The sequence below is a fragment of the Monodelphis domestica genome, chromosome 3 (genome assembly GCF_027887165.1).
Source record: "Monodelphis domestica isolate mMonDom1 chromosome 3, mMonDom1.pri, whole genome shotgun sequence".
Lineage (NCBI taxonomy): Eukaryota > Metazoa > Chordata > Mammalia > Didelphimorphia > Didelphidae > Monodelphis > Monodelphis domestica.
Genome location: NC_077229.1, coordinates 469,699,854 through 469,719,072, shown reverse-complemented (window position 1 = coordinate 469,719,072; position 19,219 = coordinate 469,699,854). Strand labels below are relative to the sequence as shown.

The 19,219-nt window shown below is 35.2% G+C and overlaps 1 protein-coding gene across 1 annotated transcript in view; it reads right to left on the bottom strand.

Moving 5' to 3' along the window:
* ADGRV1 (adhesion G protein-coupled receptor V1) overlaps positions 1-19,219 on the bottom strand; it is a 778,411-nt gene that overhangs the window by 671,383 nt on the left and 87,809 nt on the right. The window contains exons 14-20 of the mRNA XM_001366741.4: positions 18,452-18,632; positions 15,663-15,826; positions 13,831-13,954; positions 12,420-12,686; positions 7,527-7,653; positions 6,918-7,135; positions 605-1,348 (exon numbers count right to left, since the gene is read on the bottom strand). Of these exons, the coding sequence (XP_001366778.3) occupies positions 605-1,348; positions 6,918-7,135; positions 7,527-7,653; positions 12,420-12,686; positions 13,831-13,954; positions 15,663-15,826; positions 18,452-18,632 (1,825 nt within the window). The remainder of the gene's footprint in view (positions 1-604; positions 1,349-6,917; positions 7,136-7,526; positions 7,654-12,419; positions 12,687-13,830; positions 13,955-15,662; positions 15,827-18,451; positions 18,633-19,219) is intronic.

The window sequence follows — 19,219 nt, the reverse complement described above, 5'->3', positions numbered from 1 at the left end:
GATTCAAGAAACCCTGTAGAGACAGTAATGACAAAATCTGGTAACTAAATAAGTAGGTTAACATAAAATGAAGGGTTGGGAAAGAAAACCAGAGTTTGTGAGCCTGGGTAACTGAAAGGAAGGTGGTGCCTTCAACACAAATTGGGAATTTCAGAAGAAGGGTGGTTTTGGAAAGAAAGATGATGAGATCTGCTTTGAACAGAGAGTGTTTGGGAGAGTTTACTTTGAAATACCCAATCAGCACATAATGATGATTGGCTGGAGCTCAGGAAATGGACTAAGGGTGGTGGAATAGAGTTGGGAGACATCTGAAGAGAAATAATAAACAAACTATGGAAGCAAATGAGGTCACCTGGTGATAATATACAGACATATTCCTCAAAACAGATACAATTACTTAAGTTTAAACACACAAAAAAGTGCCTCTTCAAAGTAGTCCATTGAGTTTAGCTACATAAACTTTTCTTCATGTTCAATAGTTTTTCCTAAACTGGCAACTTTTTAAAAATACAATTAATTTTTAACAAAACATAAGTTTTCCGTAATATCTTCTAGCTTATAATAACTCCAAATCCAAAGAACTGGCTGTGAAGGTTTCACTTACCATCAGCTATTGCTTCACCTTTCAAGCTTTTTAATCCTCGAGGCATTGGATTTCCATCAAGGTAGAATTCAATTATGCTATCATCCAGGATAATCAGAAGATGAAGCCAAATGTTTTCTTCCAAGTACTTCATGGCTGTTGTTTTGGCAACATAAGTAATATTGGAACCCAGGGTAGTGTAATGAAGCATAAGTGTTACATAGGAAGCATTTGTTTGAATTCTCACACCATAGTACATGGTTCCATTGCCATCATCCTTTTCTACTATAAATCCATTTGTATTGGCATTAGGGATCACCCAGGCTGAAAATGTAAAGTTGGCAATTGTGTTATTCCTGGTGGGGTGGTACTTTGAACTAATGGTCCCAAATGCATCCTCCATTCCACTGAAGTACAAAGCATCTGTTCCACTGTGATGACGTCTCCTATGAGGCTGTGATTGCACTGAGTTGGGAAAAAATGCAATCAATAAAATATCCATCATCGGAGGTAATCCAGCAGTAAACTCACTGGACAGTATCTCCCAGCCTACTCGCACATCTCCAAAGGTGCCTTGTTGCCTCAGAACAGTGAAGTTGGTAATATAGGACATATCATCTTCTGAAAGGGCATCTTCTGCTACTTCCCGTTCCTGGCACTCTGGGTCCAAGACAAAAACTCCAAAAGGGTCATCATTGAATGGAATCATTACTGTGACATGGAGGTTGGTTTCTGCTAGTTGCCCACCAGGACCTGGGGATCCACCTGTGTTTAGAGAAAACAAAATGAGTGAGAACTCAGAATCTGAAATGAGTGAGAACTCAGAATCTGAAAGCAATGTATTGTATTCATGGAGTACTTTGTAGTTTATTTAAAAGAATTATTTTGAGATTAAAAACAAATGAATATTTAACAGAGTTAAGGTCACCTTATTTTTTTAAATGCCAAAAGTCTACAGGGATGATTCAGAGATTCAGTCCTTTGGAGAGGTATAATGTCATTTACTCTCAGAGCCCACTGACTTATAATTATGTACAAAATGAAATTACTGGTTTAATAAATTTATGCCAGATACTGTGATGGGAAAGGAAAAGAAGATGAAGGAAGGAAGGAAGGAAAGAAGGAAGGAACGAATGAACGAACGAATGAACGAACGAACGAAGGAAAGAAAAATGGAGAGAAGTGAAGTAATAACACAAATTTGGGGAACATGTAAATTTATGTAAGGAAGGAAGGAAGGAAGGAACGAAGGAAGGAAGGAACGAAGGAAGGAACGAAGGAAGGAAGGAAGGGAATGTTGCTAGAGACAGACAGATTGACACAACTTAAGAATAGCAAGAATGAGAGAGAATAACTATAAAAACAATCAGAAAAACTATAAAGTACAATTTTTGAAGCCATTAATTGTGAGGATAATGCTTGAAGGGCTAAAAACTTTTACACATCTCAATTGTTTCTGAAGACAAAACAATTTATGTTCAAAATGTTCATTCTGAATCATCAAATGATTAAATTATTTTTAAAATGATATATTTGATAAGATAATGAAATGTTTAATATACCCTTAAAAAGGTTTCATTAAATTTGGGATTGTATTGTATGGGAGAAAGACCAGAGACAAGAAAACCAATAAATAGACTATTTCAGTAATCCAGGTGGGAGATAAAAGGAGCTAAATTGACAAGACTTCGTCAATGGGAAGGAGGAAGTTGGAGGAATCATTACTCTAAGATTTGTGATGCCATTATCAGAAATAAGCAAATCAATATAAGAAGCAAGTTTCTATTAGTCAAGCAACAAATATCTATTAACTATCTACTAAATACCAAGCTCTGTGTATTCTATACAAATGAGACAGTTTTAGGCACTAAATGTAATAAATGTAAAGTGTTAACAGACTATTTAGATGAATATGTCTAGATGGTTTCTGGAAATGCAGCTATGGGTTTAACTAGAAATATCAATTTAGGAATCACCCACAGAGAAGGTAAGCCATGATTGTGTATGAGTCTAGGAGAAAGAAAAATGGAGAGAAGTGACGTAATAACACAAATTTGGGGTACATGTAAATTTATGGGGAAAAATATGGAGGAAGAGAGAAGCAGGAAACAGTAAAGTATGTTATGGAAGTCAGTGAAAGAAAAAGTTTCAAGGATTGGATGACCAACAGTGCTAGCTAAATAATAAATAAAAAGATAAAGGTAGAAAAAATCACTAGATTTGGTGACATTATACATACACACACACACACACACACACACACACACACACACATATATCAAGGGATTGAATCTATCTTCCCATGTTAACAGATAGAAGTAGAGATGATGGAAACAGATTACTCATTTAGGAAATTAAGAAGGAAGTGGAAAAAGAAATATTGTGAGGCTGTGAAGCAGAGACAAAGAAAGGACCCTTTTTTAGGATGAAGAGACTTTATTAGGATTCTACAAAGAACAAATGCCTAGTGATGATAAGTGATGGAAGGCAGTAAAGAACAGGACTGTGGGTTTGAAAGAGAGGAATATTTGTTCCTCTAGGAATCAAAGGGAAGGGGAAAGTTGGTGTAAAAATAGAGAGAAATGGGGGGCAGAACAGTGGCCCAATAGATTAAATATCAGGTCTAGAAATGGAAAGTTCTGGGTTCAAATCTAACCTCAGACCTTTCCTAACTGTGTGACCCTGGACAAGTCACTTAACTACCATTGCCTAGGCCTTCTGCTTTGGAACCAACACATATTATTTTAAAAATAGAAAAAACTAGGGGGGAAGTCTGTCTTTTGCCTCTTTTTGAGTCCTCAGGGCTTAGGGTCTAGTTGACACTTAATAAATGTTGCTTAATTAAATGGCTAGAGGAAAGTTGAAGGAATGAATATCCAATGTCCATAATCTTCTTAATAAAGTAATAAATAAATGAGATCATCTATAGAATGAGGAGAACAGAAGGAAGAGAGGAGGAAATAAAGGAACAGTCAATGAATGATCAATAAAATAACTATGGTCCTATCATGCAGGTCCAACTAAAACACAAATAGCACATGGTAGAAATGATCATTCTGATTTTTTCTAGCAATTTAGCATTTCTAGTATAATTTTCTCTAGCTTTTCTAGGCAGAATACAGACAGGATTTTTTTCCTGTCTAAAAACTGACAAATGTAATAAGAGGTACAAAAATCTCTTTCTCTTTGTTAGTGTATGTTATCTCTTTTCCCCACTAAATGGTGTCCACACTGGCAAGAGCTATGAAAAGGAGATCCGGAGCAGTCCTAGAGTAAAATGAGAAACAAAAAAAAAAGTCACATGAAAAGATAGTGAATTTCTGAAAGACTGTGGAAAGGGCAAACTCAGAGGGAGCAGGAAAAGTAAATGGATTAACCATGAGTTGACATCTCCACCTCCTTCCCCTACTTCTCTACTCAAACTCAGGTGATCAATATCATAGCTCAGGTCTTTTCAACTTTCAGCTGGACTCTTTGCAGCAACCTCTTGATTAGTTTCCAGCTGCTAGTCTTTCCCACCTACTACCTTCCATATGGATAGAAAAAGAATCTTTCTAAACCACAATTCTGATGATGTCATTTCCTTACTCAAAAACATAAGTGGTTACCTGGGGCTTAGCATTTCTTCCAGGTTTCCATCTCCTTTTCTTTGATAATTACACATTATTACCCTTCACTTACTCTAAATGATAGCCTCTTTTATCAATTTGCTATTCCCTAAAGAAAGTATTTCATTTCCTGATTCCTGCCTTTATACATGTTGTTTTTCATGTCTGAAATGCAATCTGCCTTACATCCATCTCTTAGTATCCTCATCTTCCTTTCAGGCTTCATTCATGTGCCACTTTTTATTGAAAGCTTCTCTTGATACTTGTAGTTGTTAATGCAAACTATTCACTCAAATTATCATCTATACACTTAGGAGTTTACATGTTATTAGCCTTCCAGTAAAATGTAAGGTCCCAGAGGGCAGCAACTATTTGTCATTTTCTTTTTGCATCCCAGGTAGCATAGTACCTTGTAAATAGTAGGTGCTTAATAACTGTTGGATTGATTTCGATCAGTTTAGAAGCTTGTGAACAATATTGCCTAACAACATATCAAAAGTAAGTGTCATGGGGCAGTGAAGTTGTCCAGTGGATAGAGAGCCAGGCCTGGAGTGAGGAGATTCTGATTTCAAATCTATCTTCAGCCACTTCCTAAATGTATAAATTTGAGTTAATCATTTAATCCCAATTGCCTAGACCTTAGTGTTCTTATTCCTTGGAACTGATCGATGCCTTGTATTGATTCTAAGAAAGAAGGTAAGGGATTAAAAAAACTAGTATCAGAATATTGATTAGAGAAATACATATTAAAACAACTATGGTGCCATCTCACACCTATTTTATTGGATAATATGACATAAAAGAAAAATGACGAATGTCGGAGGGGATGTAGAAAAATTTGGACACTAATGCACTGTTGGTAGAATTGTGAACTGTTTCAAGCATTCTAGAGAGCAGTTTGGAACTCTATCCAAAAGAGTATAAAACTAAGCAAACCTTTGACCCAGGTCTGTACCCCAAAGAGACCAAAGGAAAAGGAAAAGCTCAAACATATGCAAAAATATTTATAGCAGCTCTTTTTGTGGTGGTAAAGAATCAGAAACTGAGGGAATACCCTTCAACCAGAGAATGGCCTAACAAGTTGTGGTGTATGATTGTAATGGAACATTATTGTGTTATAAAAAATAATAAGCAGGTTGCTTTCAGAAAAACCTGGGAAGACTTACATGAATCAATGCAAAGTGAAATAAGCAGAACCAGGAGAAAAACTGTAAAAAACTAAGCTATTCTCAGTAATATAATGATCTAAGACAATACTAGAGAACTTATAATGAAAAATGCTATCTCAAGAGAAAGAATTGATGATAAATGAAGATTGAAACATATTTTTAAACTTTATTATTCATATTTTTGGTCAGTGTTTTCTTTGGTAATATGACTAAGATGTAAATGTTTTGCATCATTACACATGTATATTAAATTGCTTGCTTTCTCAAGGATGGGGGAGAAAAGGAAAAGAGGAAGAGAATTTGGAACTCAAATTTTTAAAAAAACAAATATTAAAATGTTTTGTTTACAGGTAACTGAGAAAAATTAAATAAAAAACTAATGTCAGGGAAAATGAACCTGTAAGAGACCTTGGTATGCATCCCAGAATATAACTAGAAGAAGGACAATAAACAGATATGAAATGTAGCCAATCTGCCAAAGCAGTTATCTGTTCTGATCATGAGAGATAGCAGAACTACCATAACTAGGTTTTACCACCTCAGTGTCCAAATTTCTATGTGAGGAAATGGGTAATGGAGCTTGAAGAGATTAAGTAAAGAAGAACTGATCTGCCTATAAATACAAAGGAGACCTAAGAGGGCTAGCTAACACACATGATAAATGAGACAAGATTCAAAACATTTTGATAAATCATAACTTTGATCGGAATAAAATAAAAGGAAATTTAATAGGGACAAAAATAAGATTTTACACTTAGATTCAAAATATGTGGTTAAAAATAAGGTATTACACTTGGACTTCATAAACAAGGGATGCATAGTTAGATAACAGTTCATCTTAAAAAGACACGGGAGCTTTAGTGGACATCCAGTTGTAACTAAATCAACATTGTTTTAAGAGAGAAAACACAATCTGCATTAATGGAGAGAATTCAGTCACATCTCTAAGTAATGTTGAAAATGATTTTTAAATTCATTGCTTTGTTTTTAAGGAATTTTGTAATTCTGCCAGAACCATAGAACAACGCTATTTAGCTAGAGTCCAATCTTTACAACCTTGTTATGTTTAACCTAACCTGATCCCTCCTCTCTCAATCTAATTTTACCACTTCCATCTCTTCAACATTTCTCACATAAATGTGTTCCTTTCCATTTCTACTTCCCTTGTAACCTGACTAATATAAGCATTTGTATCTCTCTCAAAATATAGAACATCTTGTCACTACCACCACCACCACTATTATCCTCATCATCAACAAGAACTTATCAATTTACAATATGCCATGCAGTATACTAAGCACTGAGAAAAGACAAAAAGATAGTTATTGACTTCAAGGAACTCACATTCTAATGAGTAAGATAACATGTTAAAAGCTATGCACATACAAGATATAGATAGTGAAAATGGGAAGTAAGCCCAAAAGGAGGGAAGGGTAACTAATAGAGGATTAACACATAATGGAATATTCTCAAAATCAATAACAAATTTAATTTTTCTGGGTATCTGTTTAAAGCGTCCTGGTGTTAATAGTTAGAAAATCCAGAGAGAAACCATACCTGAAATGTTCACAAGCTTTAGAATATAAAATTCATTGAACTCAGGAATTTTATCTGGAATAGCATGGAGAGTTATTGGTTTGGATACTTCTCCATCCATGAATATAACTGTCCCTGAAGTTTCATAGAACTCTTGTCGAGGCTGTAGTGCAGAATCATTCTCAAACAACTGCCACATCAATGAAACATTGCCAAAGTGTCCTCTGTGCCTCAAAATCCTATGTAATTAATCATAACAAATAAGACTCATTTGTAATTGGTTCATAGGTAATGGATCATAAATCGAGGAAGAAAGCCAGACACAGATTTCCTCTGTAATCTCCAAATAGACATTTTTCTATTTTCCTATTTTCTTACTCACCATCCATCTTCCAGAGTTTTCCAGCCAACCATGAAAAAGGTTCACTTAATTTGTTATGGGTATGTCATGCAAAAACAGCAAGATGGCTAAGGTAAGATACCTTGGCTTTATGTCATAAAGTAAAATATTTTTACTAGTCATCATCTTTAAAAGTATGAATGGCAGGAAAGTCTGAAGCTGAGCAAAACATACTTTAGATTTTTAAAAAATCAAATGGAGAATAGAAATAGAATCAATTGCTTACTTACCAAAATACATTGGTTTTTCCTTCTTCCACTGCTTTGTCCACAGGCTCCAGAGAAAAAATGCCATTGGGATCATCATTAGCTTCAATAATAACAGTGGCTATCCCATAATTATATACCACTGTGTCACCTAGTTTAAAATACCAAAAGGACATGGTAATTATACCAGAAGTTCATTTTTTACTACATTCAAATTCTGTCATATTTGGTTTTTTTTTAATATCAACCCATCATTTGCATAAATTTAAATACTTGCAAGAAACTGTTTTCTACTGGTATCATTATGATAAATGAGTAATGCTGCATTATTTACCTTGAGACATTGTTTAAAAAAAAATTCATTATCTTTCTTACCCAAGGTCTCCCTTCCTAACTTTCCTATTATTGTCAAGGGCATTCCTATCCTCCCACTCACCCAATCTAGATATTCCTTGACTCTTCACTCTCACCCATAGCCCCCATATCTGATCATTTACCAAGTCCTGCAATATCTGGCCCCTTCTCTCAGAAACTGACACCACTCTGGTGTGGACCTTCAATAAACTCATGCCCACACTATTGCCACAGCCTTTTGGTTTTATTTACCTTATATTTCTCCCCTTCAAGTCCACCCTGCACTGAGCTACCAAAGTGATCTTTCCAAATCCAAGTCTGACAATGTCACTCATACTCACAATTCAATAAACCACAGTGGCTGACTATGACATCTAAGATTAAATACAAAATCCTATTTCGCTTTTAAAGTCCTTTATAAAGGGCCCTTTCCTGCCTTTTCAGTTTTCCTAAACCCTCCTTCCTTCCACAGACTGGTCAATCCAGGGGTACTGGTCTCTTTGCTGTTCCTCTCACAAAATACTCCTGACTCTACTCATTTTTATTGGCTGTCTCCCATGCCTGGAATACTCTGCCTCGTCATCTGTCTCATGACTTCCCAGGCTTCCTTCTAATCTCAACAAAAATCCCACTGTCTGAGACAAGCCTCTCCCAGTCCTCCTTAATGCTAGTGCCTTCTCTGAGAATAATTCCAATTTATGTCATACAAATCTTGTTTGTATATAGTTGCTTGCATGTTGTCTCTCCCAGTAGATTGTTGCCTCCTTAAGGTCAGAGACTATTTATTGCTTTTCTTTTCATCTCCCACACTTAACATAGTACCTGGTACATAGTATATTCATACTTAAATAGTTAATGCTTATTAAAGCCTTCTTAATGTAATCTGATGTAGCATAGTACAGCACCTAGCACAGTTCTGGCACAAAGAAAGAGGTTATTGAAGGCTTGTAAAGTAACTTGTTAACATTAATACAATTTGACTTGCCTGAAGAGTAATATAATATCAAACATCCAAGAAACCCAAACAGCCTCCATGCTCATGAGAGGACTATAAAACCAAAATGAAAAACCCTCTCTGTCCTAAGGGATCTAACATATGACTGGGAGGATAAAACTATAAGAGCTTTAGGTCAAGGCCTCTTCACCTCTCATTTTCCCTACTATAATAGCTTTATTCTGACTCCCAGATTCCAGTGGCTCTACTTCCCAATTCAATCTACTGCCAAAACTATCTTTGCTCAGGTACAGATCTAACCATGATTCTCTGTTAGAAAACTTTCAGCCATTTCCTGTTGTTTCTGGGGTAAAAATAAATAAATAAACTTCTCAATTAGGTATTTAAGGCTCTCTACAATCTGGCTCCAACTTCTCTACTCAGGCCGTCATCTTACTCTCGAATTTCATACATACTCCATTGCAGCCAAACTAGTCTCTAGGCTGTTCCTTGAGTCCAACTTCATTTCCCACCTTCTTGAATGTGCATAAGTTGTACCCCTGCCCATGATGACTTCCTCCAAATGTTTCCTTAGACTTCTTTTTTATTTTAATTTTATTTAGTCAATTTAGAACATTACTCCTTGGTTACAAGAATCATATTCTTTCCCTCCCTTCCCACCACCCACCATTCCCATAGCCAACACACAATTCCACTGGGTATTACATGTGTCCTTGATCAGAACCTATTTCCATGGTGTTGATTAGTTCTTATCTTCCCTCAAGATCTAGCTCAATTACCCCATGAAGCCTTCCTAGAACCTTTTGCTTGGTCTCTCCTCCAAACTTACTTATAATGTATACATATTATATTGCTCCAAAAGAATATTAACTCCTTGATTACATGGACTTCATTTTAACCTATTACTTCCTGTACTTTGCACAATGTCTTTCACATGGTAGGTCCTTAATTAGTATTTGTTGAATTGATATCAATTTCACTTCTCTTAGACATAATTTCCACATTTTCATTTTCTATCATCTGTTGAATAGCTAGGTTGCACAATGAATAGATAGAACACTGGCTCTTAAGTCAGAAAAATCTGAGTTCAAGTCCAGCCTCAGATACTTGCTAGTTATATGACTAAGCAAATCACTGAACCTTGTATGCTTTCATTTCCCCATACATTAAATAATGATGATAATAATAATACCTACCTCTTTGAGGTTTTTATGAAGATCAAATGATGAAATATTTTCAAAGCATTTTGTAAACTTTAAAGCACTATACTACTTATCATTATCTTTAAAATAAAACTGAATCAGATCTTCTGTACATCTTCTAGCTCTAAAATTCTGACTATAAGGTAGTACATAATTTAGCTGGTTTAAATTACTAGAGAGGCATATAGCTGTCTTATATTTGTTTCTATGGTACATAGATAGTCAAAGATTTGATTTGATTGATGCCAGATCCTTTGTCAGGGACATCCAATTTCCAATTGTAATACCCTTCCTATGGGAAAATAGAGTGAACTTTGTGACAATCTACTTTATAATGCACTTTCTTAGATCACAGTGTGGCAAAAAAGCAAATACATCCTGTATAAATCTGATTTCTGAACAATGCATGTATTTCCCTGAGGGTGTACTTTGTAACAAAAAAGGAAGGCTTCCAGAGGTACCAGTTCTCCACTTAAAATAGGAGATGCTAGCTCCAAAGTCTGATTGGAGACAAGGGAAGGCACATCAGGGGCAGAGGAGAAAAGAACCTCCCTTTGCCTCTTCTAAAATTCCCAGATCTGGAATATATGACTGACCACACTAAAAAATGGCACAGGAATGGCAAACTTTATTGAAGCTGGACTTTAGGGGGGAGCATATATTAATGATAATAATAGAGTAATTAAATAGCTACTTGAGAGTTTACAAAACATTTCCCACATAACAGCCCTTTGAGGTTTTACAAATATTAATATCTTCATTTTTAGAGTGGAGGTAACTGAAACTTAGAACAGTTCAATGATTCTCTTGTTGTCACCCCATTGGGGTGTGACTCCATATGTGATATCTAGCAAACTTCCCCTCACAGAGCCTGGGGGCATGTAAACAATATTTTTACAGGTCTAAGTGATCCTCCTCCTCATTAGGATATAAACTCCTTGAGAGTAAAAGGCTGTGCTTTGTTTTTCCTTTTTTTTTTCCCGTGGCATCCTCAGCACTTAGCCCAGTGCTCAGCCCATGATAAGAGTTTAAAAAAATGGCTGTTAGCTGACTCTCCCCTGCCCTGCCCATTCCTATCTGGGAGATGGGTGTTTTGAGTTCTCAATGATCAACATGGCCATATACACTCACCAGTGCAAAAATTGGGAATAATTATTCCTATTTTACCTCATTGCAACTCAAAGTGCAAACATAATTTAAGACTGGCTGTCCAGCTTAGTGTTAGAAGGGATGATGTTTCAGTTCAAAGAATGTCCCCTTGGCTCTACTGCACTAAAGAGTAATTCCTTCCTTTTGCAAGCATTTCTTATGGAAATCCACTGTGCTAGGAGAGCTCAGGGCAAAACAAAGATGAAGTCTAGAATCCTTCCCTTCAAGGAGTTTCATCTGAAGTAAGAAAGGATAAAATATGCCCAAATAACCACAGTACAACTTAAAATATGTATTAAAAATAACATAGAGATATAGAATTCAGAGCTAGAAGGGAAGAAACAGCTCAGTAACTTGCCCAGGGTTGCCCAGTTAGCCAACAGCAGAGATAGCACTAAATATAAGGCAAACTGACTAAATCCAATGCTCTTTCCACTATGTCATTCTGCCTCTCACAGAACAGCATGAAACTAAAGGAGAAATGCATCTTCTTCAAATGGGAGGGAAAGGAAGAGTTTGGGAAGAGAGGATAGAAATCAGGGAAGCCTTCATAGAGGAGCTGGCACCTGAGCTGGGTCACAAATTTAGAGAATGATTTTGACAAATAGAAATAGGACAAGAATCTATTTCATGAGTAAGAAATAGAATGTACAAAGTCATAGAGGTGGGAGTGGGCAGAACAAGGGAGGTAATGGTGAGGAATTGGGTTTGTCTGGAATGTAAAGGCCCTTATGTTAGGGAAAGATTGAAGACAAAAGGAAAATGGGATGGCAGAGGATGATATGAATAGGTAGTGTCATGGAAGCAACAAATATAAGCTTGCACAAGCTTCAAAAGATAGTGGAGGAAAGAAGAGCCAGATGGGCTGGGATTCACAGGGTTAAGGAGAGACAGGCACAAATGGATGCCTGAACAACAAGAATGTAAAGTACACAAGAGGGAATATGTGAATACGGCTAGCAAAGTATGCTGGCTCATTTTTATAGGAACAAGGCCTGGACTTGTGATTTCATTGGTACAGGGAACTCCTACCACCTTTTAGCATCTTCTGTGCAACTGAAAAGACAGAGAATTATCTTCTAGAGCAAGGATAAATCACCCACCACTCATGCAGGGTCACAAAAACAATGAAGCAGAGGCAAAACTTGAATCCAGGGCTTTGAGGTCAGGTCTCTATCCACAACTCTATTTACTATGCTATCTCTCTCCAAAATACAATTACATACAAGAGGACTGTTGTACAACCAGTTTTCTAACCTGTTGAATTAAAGAGGATGACATAAAAGGATTCATCCGTTTCAGGAACATCATCTTCATTAACAAATATGGATATACTCTGTTCTCTTCTCCTGACATCGAAAAAAAGTGTTTCTCCCTTTTCAACAGGAACAAAGTCTCCTTCTTTGGCAGTTGCTTCTCCATCTCTGGTAGCATATTGGACAGTGCAGGCAAAATCAAGAGAGCCATTTCTGAGAACTGTAAAGTTAGCAACCCCACCTTCTTTAATCCACACTACACGAGGTTCTAAAAAAAATAAACACACACACATGTATATATTATATATATATATGTGATACATATTATATACTCACACACGTTTACATACATATATGTGGAGGAAGGGAGAGAGAGAGAGAGAGACAGAGAGAGAGAGAGAGAGAGAGAGGGAATGTATCAAATTTCTTGATTCTTCATATTGGCTAGTTTAGACCCAGATTCATCTGCAGGTCTTCATTGCCTCCATATCTTCATTGTTATTTCCCTCACATGAAATTTTTCCTCCCTTGCCTGTCCAAATTCTATTTATCCTTCTCTTCAGTTCAAGACTTATCTCCACCATAAAGCCTTCTCTGACCTCTTTTCTCTGCACTTAGCCAGTTTGTTGAGTCTGTAGCAAACAATTTAGCCTTGTATTATTTTGTATGAAAATTTATGTGTGTTATTTTTGTCTCCCCAATCAGACTGTGAAATCTATTAAGGAACATCTCACATCTTCCCACTTCTGTATATCCCCAAAGTTCATTGCTAATATTGAGTTTGCACACAAGAAATACCAATTGGTTGCTATTAATATACACCAACCAACACTGATTCAAAAAATTCTTGTCATAGGAGAATTAATAACAATTAATGCAACAAATACTTATAAGGCGATGAGGACAAAGGTTCTAAGTAAATAAAATTAAAACCAAAACATTCATCAGCAACTAATAATATATTTAAAATATTAAAATGTTTAACAGCATGTAGTGCTATTTAATAAAACTTTTTTATTCAAGCCTTTGGGAGGGAAAGAATTAGCTTTATGGTAATCATTTAGAAGGCAGTAAGGCCAACCAGACACACTGAACCAGCTGGACTGCAGACTCTAAAAGAAGACAAAAGGGAGACTCTTTTCTCCTCTACCAAAAGAAGAGCAAATAACAAGCGCTCTTTTGGGGCTCAAAGGGGAGAATAAGCCCAATAGTACTAGAATTTATTTTATTTCTTTCATCTTTCAGAAGACCTTTTAAAATATTTGTCAAGATTTACAGTTAATTAGATAAATTTTATCCTACCAAACCATATTTAAACAAGTAGTACATTAGGTTTAAGGAAATTTCATTAAAAAAAAAAAACCTCTTTGTTGGAAATTTACATAAATTATTCAAAAAGACAGGCATGCCACCTGCAAAATAAATTGGATCATCATTTCTTCTGATCTGCAGGGTTGCAGTAGTTATATTTCCCACTTTGGCTCCACCAGTGGCATTAAAAAGGGTGATTGTGAATATTTCCATTTCCTCAGGTATCTGTTAGAAAATAGATAATGAGAAAGACCTTCAAAAATTATATGATTAGGGCAAATAAAAACATTTCAAATTAGTAATATAAAAAAACAAAAATGATTGATGGTATATAAGGTGTCTGTTCACTGTGCATATTTCTATTATGATTTTATGGACAGAATAATGGTCTTCAAAACAATCTATAGGAATCACCAAGTTCTTATAAGATCATATAGAATTTGGGGTAGTAAAGGGACTTTAGCAATCACTGAATACAAATCCCTTATTTTACAGATGAAGAAATGTTACAGAAAAGTGATTTTTCCAAAGCCACATAATAAGCAGCAGTTAGGATTCAAACCTAGGTTCCCTGACTCAAAATTGAATTCTCTGTCCATTACACATTCTTCTTTCATTATTCATCTGAAAATATATTTAAACTGCCCAAAATACATCAGTACCAAATTGAAATTTAAGGAGGGAAGAAGGAAAATGAAACAATAGCAACAAAAAAATTGACTAGCAAACTAAAACTTCTTGACTTTTGCTGAAAATATATTTGATAAAAAATATAGACTTTCTGACTTGTGTCAATTAAAAATGATAATCATAGACACTTTTTCATATCATTCCTATTAAGAAATAAAAAAACTCTAAGATGAACTGAAAAATATGGTGTCCAAATTAAAAAAGAAAGAAAGAAAAATTTCTCTGGAGATTAGCATGATAAAAGAATCCATAACAGAAACTGAAAGCTTTTAAAGGACTACAAATTCTATATGTGTTTCCTAATCAGTTTATAAAATATCAATATTATGTGGCAATTTTATCACAGCTCTGGATTAGGTAGTATGGCCACTGTTACCAATTATGTGCATTATCCATCCTATGAATTCATTTTTTTTACCTGTTCCTGATCTTCCTCTCACTCTTAAGAATTAGAATCCAATTAGAATCCATTGAAGTTTAAGGGGTTAGGATGTACAATTCCTAATATTAAGTATTCTTCATTTCCTTCATGATGGCTTAAATGCCTTGGCTTCTGGGCTTTATTATGTATCCTCCTTTGTTCTGATTTTTAAACATAAGAAATGCCATACTGGCTCATGTTATTGCTTTATTCGGTTTAATTCTATCTCTGAAGATGGCATCTGGGGAACTGGTCAGTGATGTTCATAGTCACTCTGTGATATCAACCCCAAAAAGAACGCTTATTCACCCTCTCTTCACTCATTTTTATGATCCTAGGAGCCTATTCCTTTAGATAACAGAAGGGATATCATATGATCCTGCTGTTAATGAGCAGCAGATAAAATTTCCTAAATATCTATAAAAGAAGCTTGGGAAACAGTGATTACAAGAAACAAAGTGGCAATAGCATGACCTAGAGTATATTTGGGATTTTTAGTCATTTGGTAATAAGCATTTATTAAACACCTACTGTGTTTCAGGCACTGTACTAATGCTGGGATAGAAAGAAAGACAGAGGACAGTCCCTGCTCTCCCTAACCATATTTGCATTCTGTCCTCAGATGAAGTTACAACCTAATCCCATCTTATACTTCAAGATAGTAAATAACACCAGTGAAAGTACATCAAATGTTAGATACACTTGAATTCATAACTATTCTTTTTTACATGCCTTATTTTTTTAATTACCAGATATACATTCTATCTATTTAAGAAATATTTGCATGCTTACTATATGCAAGGCCTGAAATACAGTCTTTACCTCATCTGGAAGTGAACAAATGGTGATATTTTTGGAAAAATCTTGATCTCCAAAGAAAACAGTCTCTTGGACAGGGAAAACATCTTCTGTCGAGTTTGGACTAATCACCCAAGACACACTAACATTGCCAAAGTTGCCTCGTTTTCTTATTATTTCATATACAGCTATGAAAAATAAATAAGTATAATATAAATGTAATTTTCATTCATGCATATTTAATAGATAAAAACAAATATACAAACTATGAACAGTAGCAGCAGAACTAAACAAAATTTAAAATTAAACATAATTCCTGATTGTTAATATATTAGATATTTAGCAATCAATAAGCATTAGACATCTGCAATAAAGTTATATGAATATGGAAGATAAAAATACCAACAAAAAGAAACAAATTGAGAATATTTGGAAATACAGAATCAAAAAAATAAAATTGTCTCTATTCTCAAGGAGATTATGCTTGAAATAGTCTTGAAGATAGATAGCAAAAATATTCCATTCCAGTCTTCTTCTAAAAGGCATGTTATTTTGTTATTAAGAGTAAAAAGTCATTTGCCATAAAGGAATGAAGTAGTTATTTACAAAGATGCCTATTATGAAAACTCAAAAATTATGGACAAAAGTGAGACATAAATTACCCTATTCTCAAGATTTGTGATTTCTTCTACCAAGCCTAATACAATCCTTGGAAGAAAATACATCTAACCAGGGTGATACATCTCCCCCCCCCCCAGACTCTTCCTTCAATGGAGCTGTTCCTTGGCATATGATTTTCTCTCTGTCAAGTCATGACATTAAAAAGCTACTGAAAAGCCCCTCCCATTGATTCACCCTTTATGTCACTGCCAGACTAAATATATATCTATCCATGGCTTTCTACTGACCAAAAAATACTATTTACATCAATTTGCCTGGAATTCAAGACCTTCTACAAATTGGTACCACTTTACCAGCCTTTCCAGCAGCATCTCATATTTTGCATCTCCATAATTTCAAGAAGCAGCAAATGACTCACTATTCCCTGATCATAGCCTGTCCTTCCCCACCTCCATGCCTATCTTTGTGCTATCTTCTATACATGCTGTAAAAAATAAGGATGAGTTTAAAGAACAACTCAAATTTCACTTCCTCTATGATACCTTCCCTAATTTCCCTTGTAAGTCACAACCACCTTTCCTCAATTTGTTTTCTACCTATCTTTTAACACTTCACATTACTCCTATCTATATTTATATCTTATGGTCCTACAAGAATTCCATCAAGTCCAGAACTATGTTGTATACAGCTAGGTCAGTGGACAAGAGTTCTAGACTTGGAGTCAGGAAGCCTCATCTTCCTGAGTCCAAGTCTGACCTCAGACACTTCCTAGCTGTATGACCCTAAGCAAGTCACTTAACCTTTGCCTCAGTTTCCTTATTTGTAACAAAATGAACTGAAAAAGTAAGTGGCAAACAACTCCAGTATCTTTGCCAAAAAAATCACCAATTTGGACAGAACTGAAAACAACTGAACAACAATAATAAATGCTATATATAAAGCTTATATTACTCTAGCATTTCACATACTTTTCAAGAAGCATAGAGTTTTAGAATTGAATAGATCTAGGTGACAACATAGTCCAACCCATGCACCAAAAATTATTACTTCCACAAAATATATGACAAATAGTCCTATAACATTTGCTCAAAGACCTCCAATCAAAAGAGTGTCTCAAGACAACTCATTCCATGTCAGGACCATTCTGTTAGGAAATTTTTCTTTATACCATCCTTAAATTTGCCTGTTTTCAAGACCAAATTGAATTTCTAATTCTCTTCCCACAATGCACCCCTTCAAATAGCTGAAAATAATAACATCATGTCCTTTTAAAATATTCACTAAGTTAAGAATTCCAAGTTGCTTCAACTCATCCTTCTACATATGAGGAATCCAACACTATCCACCATCCAACTTATCTATATCTTGCCTAATCTGTGGCACCAGAATAGTAAGTATATAATGCTGCAGATGTTCTCAGTTCAGGGCAGAGCACAGAGGAACTTTCATTTTCTTATTCATGGAAGCTAGTACTTTCTTAATGAAGCCTGTAAGCCTACTATATGCAGACTTGTGCAGCAAGTACTTAGTATTTGGTAAATTGAATTGATGGAGGAAAGCCTTAACTGAATCTAGTGGGCAGTTGACTAATCAAAAAGCAACTGAAATCACCAGTAGGCAGGAAGTAAGATAACATTGCTTTACTTTTATGATAGTTTCCACAATATGTAAGGATGAGCCTTGATATATAATTGCAAAAAATGTACCTGGAACTTAATTGTAATCTCAGTTATTGTGCTATAAAACCAGAAAAAAAATATGAAAATAATGAGGTCACAGAAACCTGGAAAGACTTGTATAAATTGATTCAGAGTGAAGTCAACCGAATCAGGTGAATATTTTAAACAATAACAACACTGTCAAGAAAAACAGATTTGAAAGACTTAAAATTTCTGATTGATGCAGTGGCCCATCATGATTGAACAGGATTGATGGTCATCCACACTATCCATATCTTAACACAGAAGTGATAGATACAAGAAAAAGAATGAGATATATTTTTGGATATTGACAATATGGGGACCTGTTTTGCTTGACTATGCATATTTTATAAGAATTCTTCCCAATGGAAGCAATTGGAAAGAAGAGAAAATAGGTTTTTTGTTTATTGGAAGAAAGAAAATTTAACTTTAAAAAGTCACATTCCCAACTAAAGCTACTCTTACAAGTTGAAATATAATAAAAGAAATTACCTGAAAATACATCTTCCCCTTTACTTTCATTTATTGTGACAACTAGTCCATCAGAAACAAATTCTATAATCCCATGAGGATCGTCATTTTTTAAAATAGTGATGTTAACCACTGTGATACTTCCCAGTTTGCTCTCCCGTTCACCATGGCTGCTGAGAATCACAGAGTAGTGCTCATCCAACTAAAATAAAAAATGTTAAGTTATTAAAAGACAAAGACAAAGCCTGAAATTTTGTGTGGTCATACATTCATAAAGACTAACCAATATCTGGAAAACTCAATTTATAATATTTCAATAATGTAGCAAATTAGATAGAGAGCTGGATGTGGAGTTAGGAAAAATAAAAAGATTTGAATTCAAGTTTTACCTCTAACACCTTCTGTCTGAGACACTGCCCTCCCAATAACTCTCCAGAACCACCAGATGCAGAGAAAGTGTCATTCAATATTGGTAGGAGTTTTCTACCTGAGTTTTTCTATACCAGAGATTCTTACCCTTGGATGCAGTTTCAGGGTATCAGTGTACACAGACCACGTGTGTGTGCATACACACATAGGTATATATACATATATGTTTGATTCATTTAATAATATTATTCTGGGAAGGAGCCAATAGGTTTTACCATATTCTCAAAGGGGTTTTTAAAACACACCAAAAAGTTTTAAACGCCTGTCCTATACCAATAAAAGCACATGTTCAGTTTTTAAAAATTCCCAGAAATGCTTATATAATATAGCATCAAAGAAAAGGCAAATAAACTGCCTTTG